Here is a 20,534-nt window from a genome sequence, read left to right on the forward strand (position 1 = left end):
ATGAAGTTGGGATCATGGAGTGCCTCACGGTGTACGTCCATGTGCTTTGTATGTACATATACATACATGACTATACACAGTAGGCACTTTGGGATGGCTGTTCTTGCCTTATAAAACCTAGAACAACAGATGTTCAACTCTGAAGAGGGGCTTCCCAGAGGGCAGGATGGGGATCACAGATATCCACCAGCTCCTCCAGAAGGAACAGAGCAGAGTGGGTCTGAACTTCAGAAGGGCTTGAGTTGTAACTGCTGTTGCTAGTGGTTTTCAACCCCCAGTATGCATATCCCTTTGCTGGCACTATGATGAAGGGGTCTGTTGTGGGAAGTCCTGAAAGGATTTATCTAAAATGTTCCCTCAGTGATTTGGAACAGTCACCCTGAGAGCCACCTGCTGGCAGCACCCCAAAGTGAGGGCTCCTGAGAGTAACCATAACATGCTCAACTTAAACCAGAGGCTGCCTTTTTTTTCTTTCTTCTTCCTTCCTTCCTTCCTTCTTTCTCTCCCTGTCTTCATTTCTTCCTTTATTCATTTGTTTCTTTATTTTGGTTTTAAAACTAATTGTTTGGTATGCAGAGTTACGGACTTTGTTGTGGTATGTTCACATCTTTATGTTGTTATACTTTATTCTTATTTACCCATGTGCTGCCCTTCGCTGCCCTCATATCACTGGTCCCCTGTCTCCTGCAACAACCCTGTTTCCATGTCGCATATATTCTATTACGGTCTCCTATCCCTACCCCATCCCTTTAGAACACTTTCTCTTATCTCCTTTCTTCTTGCAGGCCTACAGACTAAATTGAAAAGTTCCTTGTGTTATTAAAAATAAGCCAGGGGAAGAAAGCTCTGTAAGAATCCAACATGCCCACTTCACAGCCTATAAGATGTTGCATGAGAAATGTCACAAACAAACCCATTTACTTTGATGACTTGATAGCTTGGGGAACTGGATCAAGGGCAAGTATTCTTACTTAAGGTGATTCTAGGATTCGTTTTCTGACCCTAGTTCCAGAGTATCTAAAGAGATGTCTGGGTTCCTGTCATACATGCACAAGCCAAATGCACCTACATGTGTGATCTCTTCAGAGAAACAGACAGTGAGTGTTTAAGGTACAGGAGAGATAATAAAGACTATACCTCAGATCTGTGTTTCTATCTGTCCCATATAAGTATGGAACTTATTATTAATTAGGAACTTGACTCCTTTTTTTTTTTTTTTTTGGTTTTTCAAGACAGGGTTTCTCTGTGTAGCTTTGCGCCTTTCCTGGAACTCACTTGGTAGCCCAGGCTGGCCTTGAACTCACAGAGATCCTCCTGGCTCTGCCTCCTGAGTGCTGGGATTAAAGGCGTGCACCACCACTGCCTGGCATGACTCTTCTTTTTTATAATAAGAAAAGAGATACCACCACCACCCCTGCCGCCCCTGCAAACCCATTTCCTGAGCATGCACTTTGGATAATGTCATTTTGAGTTCTCACATTGAAACATACACAAATGATTTTCAAAGCTAAATGGTTTTTTTTTTTTTTTTTTTTGGTCAGATTTTGACCCCATGAGTGTCTTTATCTCGAGGGTCATCTCTGGAATACAATCAGCAAGGAAGTGACTCTAACATCTGATTTCTGTAGAATGCTAACACAATCCACATTCCCAAGTTTCATAGCTTCCTCCCATCACACAGAGGGAAAACATTCTCTCAACTCCAGATAAAGCCAATCAGCTGACACAGTGTCACAGTTACCAGGTGAATATATGGCAAGTGTGTGTGTGTATATATATATATATATATATATATATATATATATATATATATATATATATATACATGGTATTGTTGAGCACTCTTTTTAAAGGGCTTACTGTGGCTTTTCTTGAGAAAATGCCTACAATATGCCTACAATGGCTTGCTTGGCTATATGAAGTGAGAATTCTCCTTCCTTAGCCATCTCTTAACATATTGCCTGTAGTGTGCCACATATTCTGGTTGGATGCTTATTCAATATCAAAACTGTTTTTTTCCTCTTTTCTGCATTTGTGGAATAGTTTTCACTGCTAGAGTGAGATTTTGCTCTCAATTTTATCCTTCTACTCTAGGAGAAACTACCTATACCCAAGCCAGCCCTTGAACCCCATGAAAACTGACCTCAAGCTTTTGATTTTGGGTCTCTCCAGTGTCTACATATTGACTAACATACAGAATACACATTTTTGTGGAGTAGGGGAGTGATAGATGGCCTCACTATGTGTCTGGGCTGGCCTGTAACTTATACAGTCCAGGATAGCTTCGAACTTGTGATCCTCCTCTTCAACCTCACAAGTACTGAAGTTACAGGTGTGTGCCACTGTGTCTTAGCACACATTTAATGGAGTATCAAAAATAGGTAGTGATGAAGTGAATATATGGATAAAAGGGTGAGAACAGCAGATTACACTCTATATTAGAAGAATACATTTGGACTTTATCCTGAAGAAAGGAATCTTTACGTACACACTACTTATGGGTGGTTTATGCTGGGTTAACCTTAATTCTAGGTGTCACAAGATGTCTTAGGATGTATGTAAAACCCAGTGGGCTTGGTGTGTCTCTGCCCTGCCACTAAAAGATGATAACAGAGAGGAAAATCTCAGAAACTAAACCCAGAAGAACACAACTAAATTTGGATTGATTGATTGCCTCTGATCTGGTTCTCTATAAAAATGCTAAAGAGAAAGAAAATCTGGAAGGCAGAGTTTGCCCCGAGTTCCCAGACTGCTGGCTCTAAAGAAGGCACCATTTCTTCACCTCCTGGGCTTTGTCTATGTGACAGGCAAACATGGGTGTGAAGGTCCACTGTGGCAACTAGACATACTAGATAACTCACTATCAAAAAGATGGAATGGCAAGAGGTAGTGAGAAGACCCATCAAAGGAGCATGGATGTTGAGATATCACCACACACTGGAATGCCACAGGCAGTATTTCCATAAAATGGCAAAGATCTGCAGATATCCAGTTTGCACTCCCCTGTGTTCTAAACAGTCCCCAAGCCTGAATCCTTCTAGAGAAACGAGGGCCATGCTGGGATCTAGTGGAATTCTTCATTGCAGGAATAGAGCCTCGGTTCCCCTTTTCCTTACCTTTTTGCCTTCTGTCCCTTCTCTTCCTGGCTTTCCTGGGAGCCCTTTGTCCCCTTTGAAACCTGGAAGACCTGGGAGGCCTGGGGCACCAGGAGGGCAGTCATTGCACACGTCCTTAGAGAAGAAAAAGAAATTTGGTAAGTAATATAGCTACTTACAAGACAAAGTGGCCCCAGGTCCTACCCCTTTGGGTGATATTTGGTTATAAATGCCAACAAAATGGAAAAACAAATTAATGGATTGTCTTTGTGTCCAAATTTATTTAAGCACAAATGCATCTGGATTGTTACCCAATTTTTCTTGAGTTCTAGCCAGTCACCTGGCTGGAAGTATGGCCCGAGAAAATGATGTCAAAATGCATATAAAGATGCCTGTGGGCATGAACAAAAACATTAAGAGTGCACATTGAAGGCAAACATTTAGTGTTACTGGAAATAGAATGCTATGCCCTGAGGACAGAGTCAAACAAAGCTGGGAAGGACAGTCTCTGTGGTGTGCCTTCCTAAGGAAGGAGAACAAAGTGGGCCACAGGCACCTAGCACAGTGTGTACTGGCGGGGACACAAAGCCTTGCTCTGCCGTGCTTAGCACTGTTCTTTTCCCTGGACAGGCATTTAATAAATGTTCCTAGGAGCTCAGCTTTGTTCTTCAAGACAGGCAAATGCTGTTCCAGGAGTAAATGTAAGCTTTCAGACCCGTCTGTGTCACCTCTAGATCTGAAAAGTTCACAGCATGCTAAGTACCAAGTCAGTAGACTACGCTGGAGTCACCTCCAACACTCCTCTCTTGGATCACCTCCTCCTCCTAAGCTCCTCTATCCATTCTCCCATCTTCCCTACCTCCTCTTATAGTAAAATTAAATAAGAAAGCATGAAGAAACACTAAGAAAATGGTGAGACCAGGTAGACAATGCCCAGGACATTCAGGCATTGTTATTGACCCACTATTCATTCAGAGAAAGCACTCTTGTAAAGATACTTGCAAAGCCTCTGGTCTGCTGCATGCTGTGCTGATCTTTGAGATCACTGCCTGCATGAACTTGAAGATTGGTAGGCATTAACCAATGAATGCAAAGTAAATGCACTAGCTAAGGTCCACTGAGGGCTCTGCATGGAAGGGTGAATAAAAACATGTGGCCACTTGGTGGGTTCATACTCAGTGACCTACAGTCTAAAGGAATTCCACATTCACCTGGGTTGATCTCTAATTTCAGCATGTAGTTTTTCTATTATAAAAGCAAGCTCTCCTTTCTCTTGCTTCTCTCCTATGCAACCTTCAACTATACTTTATGCATCTTCTACTCTAAGCTTCCCTGATGGCATCTGGACAGGGAAAGCTCACCATGATCCCATGGACTTGTCTCCTGGGTAGTCCAACTGTAACTCCATTCTCTCCCCACAAAGTAGAGAGTGGAACAGTCTTGATCCTCACAGGGCCAGTTCATAACACATGGTCTTTCATGGTGTTGACTTTAATAAATGAAACAAAAGACCCAGCCAACTGCCTAACAATGAACCTACTAATCAACCACTTGACTTTTTTGTGTCTTGTTCCATCATCTTTCAGCATGCTGTTTGAGAAACTGACTACATGGAAGGAGTAATTGTTAGAGCATACGCAGCAAGGGTGAGTGGGATAAAATGGGGCACACTACATGTTTCGAAGTTTCAGTCTTTCTTTTAAAATTAGAAGAGCAGAGAAGAACTTTCTATTATAGTACTTTTAAATGAGATGCATCAATGGACCACGGCAACAATGGATGGATATACAGATGGATGGCTATAGGTGTCTGTTGGCAGATGGATATAAGGGTAGGTGGATGACTGGAAGATATAGGTAGGTGGGTGGATAGACGGCTGGTGGATGATACTAAAATGAGTAAGTGTATAGGTGGATGGAGAGAGGGAGGGAGAAAGGGAGGGAGGGAAGTGGGAGGGATATGTAAGTGAGAATGAAACTAGCCTGATGACCACAAGATTTCAAGCCACCAAGACTTTTTCTGGACTTGGAAATAGAAAATCCTTACCACTTTTTGTTCCCAGAAAAGCTTTCAACTCAGGTCTTTCCTAATTGTAGGCTATGCGAGATTGTTCCCTGAAGATCAGAGCTATCTGTAGTCCCAGCTGTTCCAGTATGAAGTCTAGACTCAACCTACTGGACCAGTCTATAATATCAGTCAGCACAAACTGGGGGGAGCACCACCTATAGTCCTGCTGATGCTCTCCTTGGCTGTTGACACCCTGGAATGCCAATTTCTCTAGATTCTACAATCTAGAGGGGTCAAGAACATCAGAAGAACATGGCCCACAGAACCAACTAAGCGGGGCTCATAAGGGCTCAAGACTGAAGCAGCAGTCGTGGAGCCTGCAAGGGTCTGTGCTAGGCCCTCTGTATACAGGATATAATTGTTTAGCTTGGGTTTTTTGTGAGATTCATAACAGTGAGAGTGGGAGATGTCTCTGACTCTTTTGGTTGCTCTTAGGACCCTTTTCCTCCTATTGGGCTGTCTTGTACAGACTTGAGATGAGGTTTTGTGCCTAGTCTTATTGCATCTTGTTATGCCATGTTCAGTTGATATCTCTGGGAGGCCTACTCTTTTCTGAAGGGAAATGGAGGAGCAATGGATCTGAGGGAGGGGAGGGAACTCAAAGGACTGGAGGGAGAGGAGGCTGTGGTTGGGATGTATTGTATGAGAAAAGAATAAGAAAAAAAGAATCCATATATATATATATATATATATATATATATATATATATATATTTTAAACAAATCAAAAAAGAAAGAATGGAAAATGTCCAACACCTCATAAGGCACAGAATGAAAGCACAATATAGTCTAGTCACTATATATTCATGTGCTTTATTATTTTACAGCCTAAATCTGATGTCTATAAATGGAGCAAGATCTCCTATTCTATAAAAAGGAAGTCAGTAATGGAACACTGCCCAAGAATTTAGGGGAAGAGGTAGATAAGTAAGATTTATAAAGAGTCATTTCATGAGGACACCCTGATGTTGGCCCCCCAGAGCACAGATCTCACTATAGAAGTCCATCTCATAGGGCGGATCTCAGATAAACCTACCTAGACAGTGTCCAATCCACCATGATGAGAGATATGGGCTGTTCTAAAATGCTTAGGTGCAGCAGTAATTTTGTAATGAAAGATGACTTCTGAGTCTCCAGTCACCTGGACTAGATTACCAGACATTAACCTATAGCATCACAGTGGCAGTAGGCTCCAAAATCAGAAAGCTAAAGATGGCCAGCTCCAGCCAAATCCAGTAGGGTAGGCTGGAGTCTACAGTTTTCCATCACAGCGCAGCTGCCCTGATCACAAGTGCTCACATTTCTCTGAGTTTTTGGATGCCCAGATGAACACAAGTACATCCTTCAGAGCAGCTGGGGAATCAACACTGGATTAATGTCTGTCTCGGTGCTCTCTCTGGCATTGAGGTGTGAGGTTTGACCCTTAACAGCTGCATCCTCTCCTGTGTCATTGGCATACCCATCAGAATATCTTAAAGTTTAAATCCTGAGAAGTGGGAGCTGATACAAATCCAGGTCCTCACAGAACCTGAAAGCCATGAAGAATTATCTAAGCTAATAAAAGCCTTTATTAAAGAAGAAATCAAATCAACAAACAACTATTTTTTGTAATCTCCTTGATGGTTAAAAAAAATACTGTCAATAAAAATCTATAAAGATTAGTCTGCTCTTCATATTTTAATAAAGTTTGATTTTTCCATTAATACATCTCAATGTATAAGAAGATTAAAAGCCTCAAGCTTATAAGGTTATTTGGGGGGTTTTGTCTTGTTTTTTGTTTTTCCATTTGGGTTCATACATTAACCAGGGACCTTCTGCTATCATCCAGTGGCTTTTAGAATACAGGAAGATGAGGCCTAAGTCATGTGAAATACAGCACTGTGACAAAAGCTTGGAGCAGAGCCAGCCAAGAGGACTCCTCTCCCACCACCATGACCACAGTGTTTCTTTCTGAATAGGAATCCAAAGGTGCTATAGCCCTGAACAACACTTCACCAGTCAAAACTCAAGGCCCTGAAGCAAAGCACCTGGGCACCTCCACGATCCAGCTTCCAGGTGTAACTTAGGCCAGATCCCACTTTATTCTGGTCCACCTATGATAAGCACTTTGTACCTCTCAGAAAAAAGAAAAAAAAAATCCTTCTGGAAAGCAGGTAAGTACCCCATCAAGTTAGGACTGTGAAGGCTGCAGGGCCTAGCATCTGTCCTTACTTCCATGGGCCTGTGCTTCTATTCTTGAACCAGCAGGATCCAGAAACCAACTGTTTGGCTCTGCCTCCTGCCATTTTCCAAACGGAAGACATTCTTATATAAGCCAAGTCCAGTCTTTGACTATGAACATTAGATTCCGTTTCTGAGACAATTTATTCTATCCATTGACCTTAATTATATGTCTAGTTTCATATGTGCAAAGCAGTAACATGAATCATACCTACCTTGTTGAATCAAAAATTGAATAAACAACATTCATCAGGCATTTCAACATTATCCTGTGCAGAACTTTCTGCTCCATGTATGTACTGTCCCATAAGGTATCTCCCAACTGCATGGGGGCACTAGGTACTTGTAAAGTGTCTAGTATGGCCATGGACCTTAATTTTATTGATAGATGCATGTGGGTGCTGGGTGCTGCACTGATTAGTCTTCTAGAGGACTTAGTCAGATTTCCAGCATCTACATGGTGGCTCACAATCATCTATAACTCCAGTTCCAGGGGATCCTCTTCTGTGGGCACTGCATGTACACAGTGCACATTAATATATGCAAGCAAAATACCCATACACATAAAACAAAAATAAGTAAATCTTTGATATATGTGGTTACTTGCTGCCATATTGGATCATATAGATTTAGCAGACACTGGTCACATAACGGTTTCATAACAGATATTGCTGGGGCTGTACTTAACACTATAGGGTATTTATTCAGAGGGGAAGAGAAGAGGGTTTTGAGGTCTATACTCCCCCAGCACAATTTTCAACACACATGCATGTTTACCTTTACTAAGAGATTTATGTCCTCTGGAGACAGCAGTGAAGCAGGGCCCTGTCAAAGCAAAAATAAATAAGTGCAGACATACACACAGACATGCAGTATCTTCCATGCATCTTCAGAGAGTGAATGGCCTTCAAGAGTATAAGCTGTAACTCACAACAGATTTGAGGAGTCATGGGATGCAGGTCTATCAGAGTCCCAAGCCTGGGAATCACCAAAGGAGACTGTGCCAAAGCAGCGGCCACTCAGGCTGCCTAGCTATGAACATATCCAAAGGACTTCAGGTCTTCCTGTCCCCAATCTCATGTTGTTCCCTTCTGTTCTCCCTCCCTCCCCTCATCAAAGCATGATAGGTCATATAGACAGTATGGAAAGCAAAGGGATGGACTGCCTACAATTCACCTGTCACGAATCTCCCAGATGGCCAATAGCTGTTGCTGCTAATCATTAATGGCCTAGTATGAATGTAAACCAGTATCTTCTGCTCTTATTGGTGAAAGAGCATTTTAAAAACCATCCTTTATTCTGGGATGAAAGTCTCTGGTTCTCGAAAGGGAATCTGAGACATGTATGAAGGTACGTGTGCAAGATGCTACCACCAGACTCACAAACGCACTGAGTTGGAATATGCCCTATGATAACAATAGCCAACCTGTGGCACAGGACAGGAGAGCTCAGAATGCACTGGGCACAAGGAACATGGGGTAAATGGAAAGGAAGACAATTCTTCTAGGAAAGAAAGACCCATAAGTATTCACTAGGGATTGGAACTCTGCTACAAGCTGCAGATTATGCAATGGGAAGATGCAGATTGTGCAGTAGGAAGAGGCACATAGGGTCAACTCCCCAAAGATAGGCATGGACTCCATTCCATATCATGGGACACTTGGGCCACCATCATCTATAGCAGTGACTCAAAGAGCGGAAGGCCTAGACAATTTTTCAGGAAATTTCCATTTTTCCCTAGTTCAGATGCTTTGTCTCATCCTATAACTGACAAGCCATCTGACTGTTTTGCAGAATTAACCACTGCAGTATCTACAGGGGGTTGAGGTTGTTTCCTGTGCTGAGAAGTTCAACAATTCAATCAACTCTCTGGGCAACTGTAAGGTTTCTGAGAGACACTGGGTCTAGAATTCCCAGATTTGGGAGAGAGGGGGATAGAGTCACTAGCCTGACAAGCAGAACCTATTTAGCATGCATTTGCTAAAGACACATCAGAGTGAGACACTCCCTTCTCCCCAGTTGTCAGAGTGAGACACTCTGGAGAAAAATCTGACCTTCTAATAGCAATTTATTAACCTTTTAATTTAAAAGGGGAAAGTTTTGGTTTGAGGTCTTAGACTCTAAGAATGTCATGAGTTTTGAGAAGGGAAGTAGGGGGTCTCGTATAGCCCACAGTGAGACATTCTTAGACAGCTGGCATTGTACTGTCTGTGATGTCATCACACTATCATTGGCGCTCCTTTAATATCTGGCATGAGCCCTTTGAGTATGATGGGCATTATTCACAGTGAGACAGAGAGCAAGAGGTGAATACAGTCAGCATCAAGGCTTCTTGATGACTTCACTGGGGTCATGCACATATCACTTTCCTGTTACCCTCAGAAGAGGTCTGAGGAAAGTCATTTGGGCTTTGTATGGTAGTGGTAACCTTATGCCACAGGACACAAGATGCATAGCAGGGTGTCACGGCTGCCTTGCAGAAGTTGATCACATGCCAGAGGTTAGGCCCAATGGCCTTAGGTAACACATAGTGGGATGTGTTAGGACAGAGAAGACACAATCTATACCCACCTAGAGTCTACTTGCTCATGGCCAGCCTCTGCTGCTGGGAATATTGGTTAGAACTTTTGGAGAAGTCATACTGCCAGTGATTGACATGGAGGTGCAGAGGTCAGGCCTTGCCTGCAGGTAAGACAGCTCTATAGGCCTCTCACTATACATTTCCATGCGGGATCTGGACAGTCAGATAAAGATGGAGCTCTCTGTTCTATGGTGACTGTGAGACACAACTGCCTACATTGTCTATTGTATTCTGTCAGTGTATCTTTGCAGGATGGCATCAAGGACTAGTATGTGGCAGATGGGATTTAAACTTTCAATGCCTCTGGCCTGAGACTCTCTCTTTTACCTGCTTCACTGTGGCCTTGCCCTTTGATGATGACACAGCACGCAAACAACTTATTTGGCTGCTATCCAGCTGCATCCATGGAGGAAAAGAGGTATTTCCACAGTTCCCAATGAAACTCATACTCATCCCCCTGGTTATCTTCAGTGAAAAGTGTCACAGCCCCAGAAACAGAACAAGACCCCACTCTTGCTCTCTGCTGTGGCCACCAGCTCTAACAAGGTAAGGAGGATTGTATGGGTCCACAATGTTCTCTGTACGTTAGGTACTTGTCTGAAACCACGCCATGCTTGCAAAGAGGACAATCAACCCTTCAGACCCAACATGAGATGAAGCTTCAGTTCCGGTGAGCAACTTGATTCCAACAGCAGACTGTGGGGTGAGTCTTGAGGTCTGAGATACTTGTCTGATGGCCACTTTCTCTTGGACCCTGATTAGCATCTTCTAATGGTCTGCCTCCCTGGGACCTGTCTCTCCCACCCCCAGACATGCTCAGCCTCAAGAGTCCTTCCCTGGAGGGTCTATAAATGACCTGCTCACCTGGCTAAACCTCTGTGACTTCTTTGTCATTGCCAATTCTGGGGTTGTCCCAGAAGATGAGGGTACTGTATCTCAGAGACACATGTTGCACCTCCAATTGGCTTGTGCTCAAGCTAAGCACCTGTCACCATCTCCTCAAGCTCTTCAGAGAGTCTCCCATTCTCATGTGAAACAAAATAACTGCTCCTGGCTGTCTAAACAGTACCAATAGGCAACCCAGGCAAAAGATAGGAAATGGGCAAGTTTCTACCCTAGTTCCACACTCTATCTTCTGTCTTGTTTCATTACATCTCAGGGCTGGCCTGCTTGCTAACCCATGGCTGAACTCAACCAAAGGGAGGCATTGCCAGGGGCTTGGAAGGTAAGAGGATGTCCACCTGCCTCAGGCAAGCTAGGCTTTCTGGCAGTGGCTTTGAATCCACAGCCCTGATCCCACATTCTAGCCAGCACCTAGCTCTGCACAGTGATGACATGGCTCCCCACCATAGCTTATCCCTCATCACACTGCACCCAGAATCACTTCCCTCTGCCCAGTTTGTCCCCTTGTTAAAGCCTCTTGAACTGCCTCAACTGTGCTTTATTTGACTGACAGTCAGCATTCATCCAGACCCGGCAGGTGACATACTGGTTTCCCAGGAGGCCCTCTTTCTCCTGGATTTCCTGGTGCACCCTAAGAGAGAAAAGAAAGCAAGCCATGACTGTGGTGATAAGGTCATCCCGTCTACTCTACACACCCCTCAATCAACCTCTGTCTCTGCTAACTGTGACTTGGCTGGGAAGGAATTCCCCCAACTCTGAAGATGGGCTCTGGCTGACCTTCCAGGTGACAGTAGTATATAGGGCAAATTAAACCTTCCTCAAAATCCCCTCCAGAACCCCAAACTAAAACCACCTTGTGCACATTGTGCCCGTGCAAACACAATCACATACAATCCAGTCTTAATCTTTTATTCCAAATATGAGGGGTAGGAGTAGCCTGGAGAAGAAAATATTTTCATTGATGACTGGCTATAAGAATGTAAGAATGACAGGGGAGCAGTTAAATATGAATTTTGGAAAACAAGAACTAGAGAGATGCTGTGGGGATGTTTTTCTGTATGCTATGCATGTGTTGCTCTGATTGGTTGATAAATAAAGCTGTATTGGCCTATGGCAAGGCAGCTTAGAGGCAGGCAGGAAATACAAGCAGATAGACAGGAAGAAGAAGGGCAGAAGAGACACCATCCCACCATCCAGGGAGCAGCATGTAATGGCACACAGGTAAAGCCACGGAACATGTGGCAACATATAGATTAATAGAAATGGGCTGAGTTTAGTTATGAGAGCTAGCTAGTAAGAAGCCCAAGCCACAGGCCATATAATTCACAAATAAATATTAAGCCTCTAAATCATTATTTTTGTAAGTGGCTGCAGGACTGAGGGTGAGAGAGATTTGTCTGGACAACACAGGGCTAGGCGGGACACAGAAAACTTCTGACTACTGGAGGGGTTTTCTTTTCAGGAGCAGAACCCAAGGGAAGGGAAGAGGGCTGTATGGTCCCTGCCTAATGGGGACTAAGGAAGCAGAAGCAAGGGAAGGCAGATAAGCAGTGAATACTACTGCTTATTGGAGCCATGCATCTTGGGCCTCTAAAACCTCCTTGCAGCCACTGGTTCATTTTGCCAGTGAGTGTGAATTGAATGCCTCTGGTGCCTGGCATGCTACTGAGTATCCAGGACCTACAGACGCTGAAGACTTGGGAGTTCAAAGATATCGGATCGAAGGCCAAGAGAGGAAGATAAAAGGTGACTGCCGTTGTCATCCTAAAAGGGTTTTGTCCCAAGGGGCCTCAGCTGAGCCTCTGTAATTCCCTTGAGGAGAGAGGGCCAGAAGAGGGCCAGGAGGAAGTGCATGGAAGAATCAGACCTCATTGGAGACCCAGGAGTATACAGGGTTCTGAAAACTTCATAAAAAAAATACTTAAGAAAGAAAATCTGAATAATGCAAAAAGACACAATAGACAGAAAATAAAAAATACATAAACAGACACCCTGGGGCTTCACAGAAATCCCTGACTGAGCAAGGACTTGGTGCTGGGCATGTGGACAAAGGAGGCCAGGAGATGGCAGATGAGCTCACAGGGGTGACTCTACACACTCTCTAAGCCAGTGGCTTTTCTCTTTACTTACATCCTGGCCAGCTGGTCCCTGGGGGCCGGGGAATCCAGGTAAACCTCGAGATCCCTGATGAAAAAGAAGAAAAGACAGGATCCAACTGTGGGAAGACGGAACTCATCTTTGTCTGGTTGTGACTATACAAATGACCTGCTATGGGGAGCCATCCTTGGTGTGAACTATCAACCTAACAGAATGTAAAATCAGCCCAGAGATGGGCCTCTGGACATGCCTGTGGGGATGATCACAATTACACTAAGTGATGAGTGTCCCCTGACTGTGGGAGCAGCTGTTGTCTGCTTCTTGTGCTTTGACTTCCCTGCTAATACAGACTGCACCTTGAACAGAGCTAAAGTCAGACCTTTCTTCCTTAAGGTGCTTCCTTCAAGGTCTGTTACCACAGCAGCATGGACAGAAATTCAACCATAATGCATAGGTCAAAAGCACTCTGCTCCTACCCTACAGAGCAGAACCTGCTCTGAGGACATCTGTGCTCTGTGCACAGATACAATGCTCAGGGAAATGCTCTCTAGGAACCTAACCTGAGCCCCATGCACTGGCCCCTTGTTGGTGTGGATGACACCACTCCTGTGGAGGACCAGGCCTGAGTACCCACCCAGAAGGCACCTCCCATGCGCCTTGATGACAGCCCCCTGAGCTTCTAATTGGTTACACAAGTTTCCTTGCACAAGGCCCAGCAAAATGCTTGGCTCATGCATGACCCTGATCACTTCTTATAAGCTCACTCTCATTATGTTAACATTTTCTTGGTGACATCAGAGAGTGGCACAGGCAACGGATCTCATTTCTTTACATTTACAGGTGGAAATCAGCCCTTCTCAGGGCATTGGCTGAACGCATACCATCTGCTCTGCAGGAGTTGACCTGCCTCCTCTGGAGTCCACAGACCTCTCCTCAAACCTAACCTTCATCCAGAATCCCACCTTCCTCAGTTTTACTTAGCATAATTTACTTTGAAATCTCATGGTCATGAACCTCAGGTGTTCGGAGCCTGTTTCCTCTAGCAAAATGGGCACAAGATTTCCTGCCCGCCTTAATCAGAAATCATGTATGTACATTACTTTAAAATATGTGTCACAGGGCCAAAGGCTAGGCATCAGCCCAGCTCATGAAGTGATTTAAAAGCAGAAGACACCACAACAAACATTCAGTGAATGCTTTAAAATGGCCACCAACAATGGTGGCTGTTCCTGAGAACAATGCACCCTGGGAGCTCTTCTGTTGCATTAGCATACAAATGGGCCCAACAAATTTCCACAATGGCTCACAGGTATTGCTGCCTCCATACTACAAATCAAGAGAAATCCACTCCTGTGTTCTTGGCTCTGTGGCTGTAAAGCCAGAGCTCAAAAAACCTTTCTTCTAGCCATTTATTAAATTCCCTAACCTGAGGCTCCACTTCTGAAGTGGAGATGCTAAGCAGTGAAGCCACTCTCAATGTGCCCAACTATGAAACAGTTGTGCTGGATTAAATGAACCCACCTCTCCCTTTCTCCTCATATGTCCCATAAGCCCATGCACATATTTTGGAGAGTCTGTCTAGTGCAAAGAATTTCTAGTAACTTTTGATTGCCTCTAATTTAGAATTGGGTTGACAGTCCTCCACTTAAAGCATACTATACCGGGGGTCCTTTGTCGCCTGGTTGTCCTGAAGGGCCCTAAGAAAAGAACAAACAGATTAGCAAACAAAATAGGAATGCTCATTTCAACATTTAAACATGCTATGATCACTTAAAACAAAACAAAAAAACAAAACAAAACAAAACAAAACAAAATAAAAAACTAGGGCCTCAGGTAGCCCAGGCTGGCCTCAATACTATGTAACCAAGGATAACCTTTAACTCTTGATCCTTTTGCCTCTACCTCCCAAGTTCTGGGACTAGAGACATGTACCACCAAGCTCTGTTCTGTAAAGTTTATTCCTAAGCCAGATTTCTTCTATCCTTAAACAAGTGCCACCCACCCACCATCCACTGTTATTCCCACATGCTTCCTTAGTCCTGGTCCACCACTTCCCCATACCTCTAGTGTGCCCAAGGTTTACCATATTTCACACCCTTCCTGCTTAGGCTAGATTTTAATTTATCAATGAGCAGCTCTCAGTTTCCCAGGACCAGATCAGCCGGTGCCCTGAGTCTCTGCTAACCAGACTGATGTTTCCATATGGAAGGCTGACAGGTCTTTGTGTCTGGACTCACCCTGTCATAATTGGGAAGGCCTTGCACAGTGGAGTTAGTTATGTCTCTGTCCTCAGCTCAGTATGTCCTGTATCTTGCTGCATGTAGCAACTCCCAGGAGAACATGGTAAGTATTCTCAAGAGGGAGAAGAGCTTTCCCACAAAGGCATTTGCCCCTGCATTGTGATGAAGTAGCCAGATCTCCTATTGTTTATGACCCTGGGCGGCCAGATGGCAGATGAGCATCCTTTCAAGTGCATAGTGGAGCATAAGGGAAGCAGATATCTACAGATAGTAGAGAAGCAGAGCCTTCAGGGCAGTAGATCTGTTGGGGCTGTAGTTTTAGAAGATTTAGGGGGAGGAAATGAGGACAAGGGCTCTTTAGATTAAGATGTTTGACACATACATACACACCAAACAAAAGCAAAACAATAGCAACAATTTGGACATTTAGTAGATCATAACAAAAACCCAAACATTTATGTGATTTTTTTCCCTTTTTTCTGAAGAAAGTATCACAAGCTTTGTATGATAGTGTCTCCACCACAACACTACATACACTCTGCTATTGAGTAGAGCATCAGCAAATGATCCCTAGAGACACAAGCATTTCCATTTTCTACATGCACTGTAAACTGGGATATGATCATTAGTGAGCAAGCAATTCTCTATGCATAAGTAATCCAGCTAATAAAAGCTGTTGGGTTGGGAACAGCATCACTTAGCCATTGATAATTTCTTATTATCCATCTCTCAAACTTTTACAGCAATCAGTAACGACTGAATCCTTATCCACACACAAGGAAGACTAGCTAAAGGCATACAGAGGTGTGTGAAGAAGGGGACCTTCCATTTTTGTTCTTCATGACAGGAGAAGCACCAGATGCTATACACACACACACACACACACACACACACACACACACACACACACACGGGGGGGGGGGGGGGGGGGGGGGGACAAGCTTCACTTTAGCTCCAGGAGGATGCCTGCACACTAGATACCCTCATCATCCCTTTGGCACAGACAAAGAACCTGAAGTTGAAATGCAGTAAGTAACTTGGCTGAAGTCAAACAAACAGGCTCAGAAGTTACCCCTGCTGCATTGGCTCAGAGGCCACTGATTCCTCTATCATAAGGCATCATGAATCTGTACTTTGTTCATCCCGGGTAGTTTCCGATGGGGCTGTAATGTATCACTGAAAGAACTGTAATGAGGGCAGCTTGTCCCTGGCATGAGGAATGTCGCCATTTCGTTTTTAGTGTCACACTTTGTTTTCAAATTAAATTCCAAATTTAAAACATTGAACTTGCTCATGAAGCCAGGTTCCAAATTACTTTCTTATGCTACTTTGATGGATGGACTTTGCAGTCAAAGACGTTCATTTCAAATCTCAGCTTTATCAAGTATCAGCTGTCTGACTTTAAGAAAATTATTTTACCTTTCTGAGTTTGTTTGTTTGTTTGTTTTTTAATTGTAATACAAAGCTAGGTGGTCACTTTTCCTCGTGTTATTAAAAATAAAAGAAAACAGTTGAAAAGCCACCTGATGTCTGTACCATAAAAAGCATGCCCACAGCCATTCTGTATACTTTTCAAGGTGTTTTTGTGCAGCCGATAAAAGTTAATATAGAAACCCACAACGAAGAAAAGTACAAAGAAAAAAGTGGAAGGCTCAACCACTAATGGGACACCCAAGACTCGTGGGCCATCACAGAAGAAGGGACAAAAAGACAGTAAGAGCCAGAGGGAAGACCAGAGGTCAGCAGTGTCTTCTGGATAGGACACGACCACTGTGCTCATGAACCCACAGCAGCCACGGCTGCCCGCATAAGATCAACCCAGTGAACACGCCAATATGGAGGGAGTAGAAGGCCACGACCACCCTGCCCCCAGCTGAAGAACTATGGACAGTCGGTGGCTTCTGAGAGAAGGAAAGTCAGTATTCTTCAAGGGTGTGGCTCATGGGAGATCAATGACACTCCAAGGGAGAGTCCCACACCTGAGTATATGGGTTTCACAACTGGAATTACAAAAAAAAAAAAAAAGTTTAAAAAGAGGACATGGATTGGAGGTTGGCTTAGAGATGTATCTGGCAGGAGTAAGGAGGAGGGATAGGGGATGAATATGATCAAAATACCTTGTATAGATGTATTAAATTTTTTAAACACCAGTTAAAATGTTTTAGGTGTCATGGAAGAGGGTGGCCTTGTCATTTCCTTCCTACTTCTGACGTCTAAGCATCTCCTTGTATGCTATGGTTTGAGTGTGAAACAGTCCCAGGAGGGCACATCTCTCAACAGTTGGTTCTGAGAAGAGGATGCTGTCTGAGCAAGATATGAAACACGAGGGAGGTGAAGCCTACGTGGAGGGAGTGGGTAGTTGCTGTAAGAGTATGCTCTTTTGAGAATAAGCTAAAACAGTTCGAGCACCAAAAAGGTATATTAAAACACCAAATGCATTTAAATCCTCGAGTTCAAGCATTCTTTAAACATATTCAAACAAGTCTCATGAGTATTCTGTATAGAGACATCTAGAGAAAGTATTCAATGAGGAAGACCCAGCATTTCCATTCACAGTAGGTATAGAAGCTGTGTAGACCAGTTAATTGTAGAGGAGGGAGCTTTCCTTTACAAAGAAATAGTCCAGCTAATAAAAACAGATGAACCAACTGACGAAACTACCATAAAACCAATTTTCAGTCCTTGATGTGTTAATTGATTGGACTTTGGACATCAAAGGGTGTGAACATCACAGAAAGAAACCCACCAGACATCCTCGGTATCTCCTGATGTGCAACAGGCCATCTGTGCAGTCTTGCCAAAAACATCAAACCTGAGTCTGATCAAGCTCTCTGGACCTGGATACTGACTAATGAGAACCACAGGGGTGGCGGTTCCTGCTAAACCACCACATTAGCAAATCCTATTAGCAAACCGAAAACAACCCCATGGACCAAAATAAGAATAAGCCCTATTTCCTCTATAAACAAGTAACAAAATGAAAAGGGGGGGTCTACAAATTAGCCAGAGATCTCTTTGAAGATGGAGCAAGTGCTGTTTGTTCACCTGGCTCTTGATTCAGACAGAAGGCAGCTGACCAGGGCACTGGTCAGACAATCAAGAGATGAGCAGCAGGGGCAGCATATTTGGTACTGTGCTTTCCATGTGTGATGATGAAGTTGTACTAACATTTTAAAAGTTCTTATTTGCCATACATACAGTCTAAAAATAAGCAGGGGATAAAAGTATGTATTCCTGGGCATGATTCAAAATAGGAGGATCAAGAGGATGATAAAAGGAAAATAGGGATCACGAACTGAGAGATCCTGGTTGTTTTAGGGTTTATGTTGCTGTGATTAAAAAAACAAACAAACAAACAAAAAAAACAAAAAACTACCAGGCTATCAAGAGTACTGGAAAACATCGAGCTGAACAAGAAGAGCATGTATTCCCATGTGCCTGAGTGCCAGGTCACCACATACTATTATGTGGGCTTTGCGTATTTCATGATGCTTTGCTACCAGGATGCTATCCGGGTCTTTGCCAACATCCTCCTGTACATCCACAGGACCAAGAGTATGTCCCAGAGGACCACGTACAAGTATGAAATGATTAACAAGCAGAATGAGCAGATGCATGCTCTGTTGGCCATTGCTCTCACCATGTACCCCATGTGGATTGATGAGAGCATCCATCTCCAGCTTCGGGAGAAGTAGAGGACAAGATGCTGTGCATGCAGAAGGGTGACCCCCAGGTCTACGGGGAACTGTTTAGCTATGCCTGTCCTAAGTTCCTGTCTCCTGTGGTGCCCAACTATGACAACGTCCATCCTAACTACCACAAAGAGCCCTTCCTGCAGCAGCTGAAGGTGTTTTCTGATGAAGTGCATCAGCAGGCCCAGCTGTCCACCATCTGCAGCTTCCTCAAGCTCTACACCACCATGCCTGTGGCCAAGCTGGCCAGCTTCCTGGACCTCACAGAGCAGGAGTTCCGCATCCAACTGCTTGTCTTTAAGCACAAGATGAAGAACCTGGTGTGGACCAGTGGCATCTCTGCCCTGGATGGGGAATTCCAGTCAGCCTCGGAGGTAGACTTCTATATTGATAAGGACATGATCCATATTGCAGACACCAACGTCGCCAGGTGCTATGGGGATTTCTTTATCTGGCAGATCCACAAATTTGAAGAGCTTAATCGAACCCTGAAGAAGATGGGACAGAGGCCCTGAGGATGCTCACGAGGAGTCAAGAACCTGTTTGGATACAGATGGGAAGCATTCTTGTCACCAAAAAGCCTTACCTAAGTCAGCCATCAGCTGAGTTGAAACTTGTTCAAATCAAGGACTGGATGTTTTAGGGCGCTCTCAGTAAAGGGTGTTTGTTGGGAAAATTTAAAAAAAGATAAAAAAAAAAAAAAAACCACCATAACCAAAAGCAGTATAGGGAGGGGTGTTTCAGCTTACAGTTCCAATTCAAGGCAACAGTCCATTAATGAGAGAAGCCATGAAAGGGACTCAAGGCAGAAACACAGAGGCGGGAGCTGATCCAGAGACCATGAAGGAGTGCTGCTTACTGGCTTGCTCCTCACAATTTTCTCAGCCTGCTTTCATATAGTACCCAGGACCACCAGTCTTGGGGTGGCACCACCCACAGTGAGCTGAGCCTTCCTACATCAATCATCCATCAAGAAAATGTACCACAGGCTTGTCCATGGGCTGATCTAGTAGGGGGACATTTTCTCAAATGAGGTTCCTTCTTCCAAAATAACTTGAGTTTGTGTCAAGTTGACATAAAAACTAGCCAGCACAGTAGCCATATGGCTACATGGAGTGGTGGTGGCGGGATCATTATACTGTTCTGCCTACTGTTGGTACATCTAGCATTCCATATCATTATCAGAGAGAGACAGACAGAGAGGAGGGGATTAGTTCTCTTCTGTGCAAAGCCTGGCACTCTTTCCTTGCAAAGCATCTCCTCTGCAAGGACAGACACCCTGTATCTCTTCTCTGCAAAGCTCCTTGCTCTTAAACTTTCCTCACCTGTATTCCTGAGTAGGGTCCCCAGCTTTTCTGTGGTAGATTTCATTGGGTCTTAGTATCTCTTAACCCTGACGTACTAAGTTCTGATCAGGTGTCACGGGAGTGGCGTGCTTCATACTTTTCCTGTTCCTGTTTCTGTGAATCTGTCCTCAGCATGTAAGACACATCATAGGCATACAGGAACAAAAGTTCTGGAGAATAAAACCTCACTTTACTTCCTCATATGTCTATGGCAAGAGGAAAAAAGCTGATCATCTTTGTGAAGATGGGACAGAGTGCAACACAATAGCAGAGATAAAGGGAAGGTGTGCACCA

The 20,534-nt window shown here is 43.9% G+C and overlaps 1 protein-coding gene and 1 pseudogene across 2 annotated transcripts in view; one reads left to right on the forward strand and one right to left on the reverse strand.

The window, feature by feature from the left end:
• The window catches only part of Col22a1 (collagen type XXII alpha 1 chain), a 231,373-nt gene that overhangs the window by 64,517 nt on the left and 146,322 nt on the right, over nt 1–20,534 (reverse strand). For both annotated transcript variants that reach the window (XM_036209012.1, XM_036209013.1), the window contains exons 40-44: nt 14,624–14,659; nt 12,996–13,049; nt 11,452–11,496; nt 8,159–8,206; nt 3,117–3,230 (exon numbers count right to left, since the gene is read on the reverse strand). In XM_036209012.1, coding sequence (XP_036064905.1) covers nt 3,117–3,230; nt 8,159–8,206; nt 11,452–11,496; nt 12,996–13,049; nt 14,624–14,659 — 297 coding nt within the window. The remainder of the gene's footprint in view (nt 1–3,116; nt 3,231–8,158; nt 8,207–11,451; nt 11,497–12,995; nt 13,050–14,623; nt 14,660–20,534) is intronic.
• LOC118597050 lies at nt 16,324–19,433 on the forward strand (annotated as a pseudogene).

The sequence above is a fragment of the Onychomys torridus genome, chromosome 16 (assembly GCF_903995425.1).
Source record: "Onychomys torridus chromosome 16, mOncTor1.1, whole genome shotgun sequence".
In the NCBI taxonomy this organism is placed as follows: Eukaryota; Metazoa; Chordata; class Mammalia; order Rodentia; family Cricetidae; genus Onychomys; species Onychomys torridus.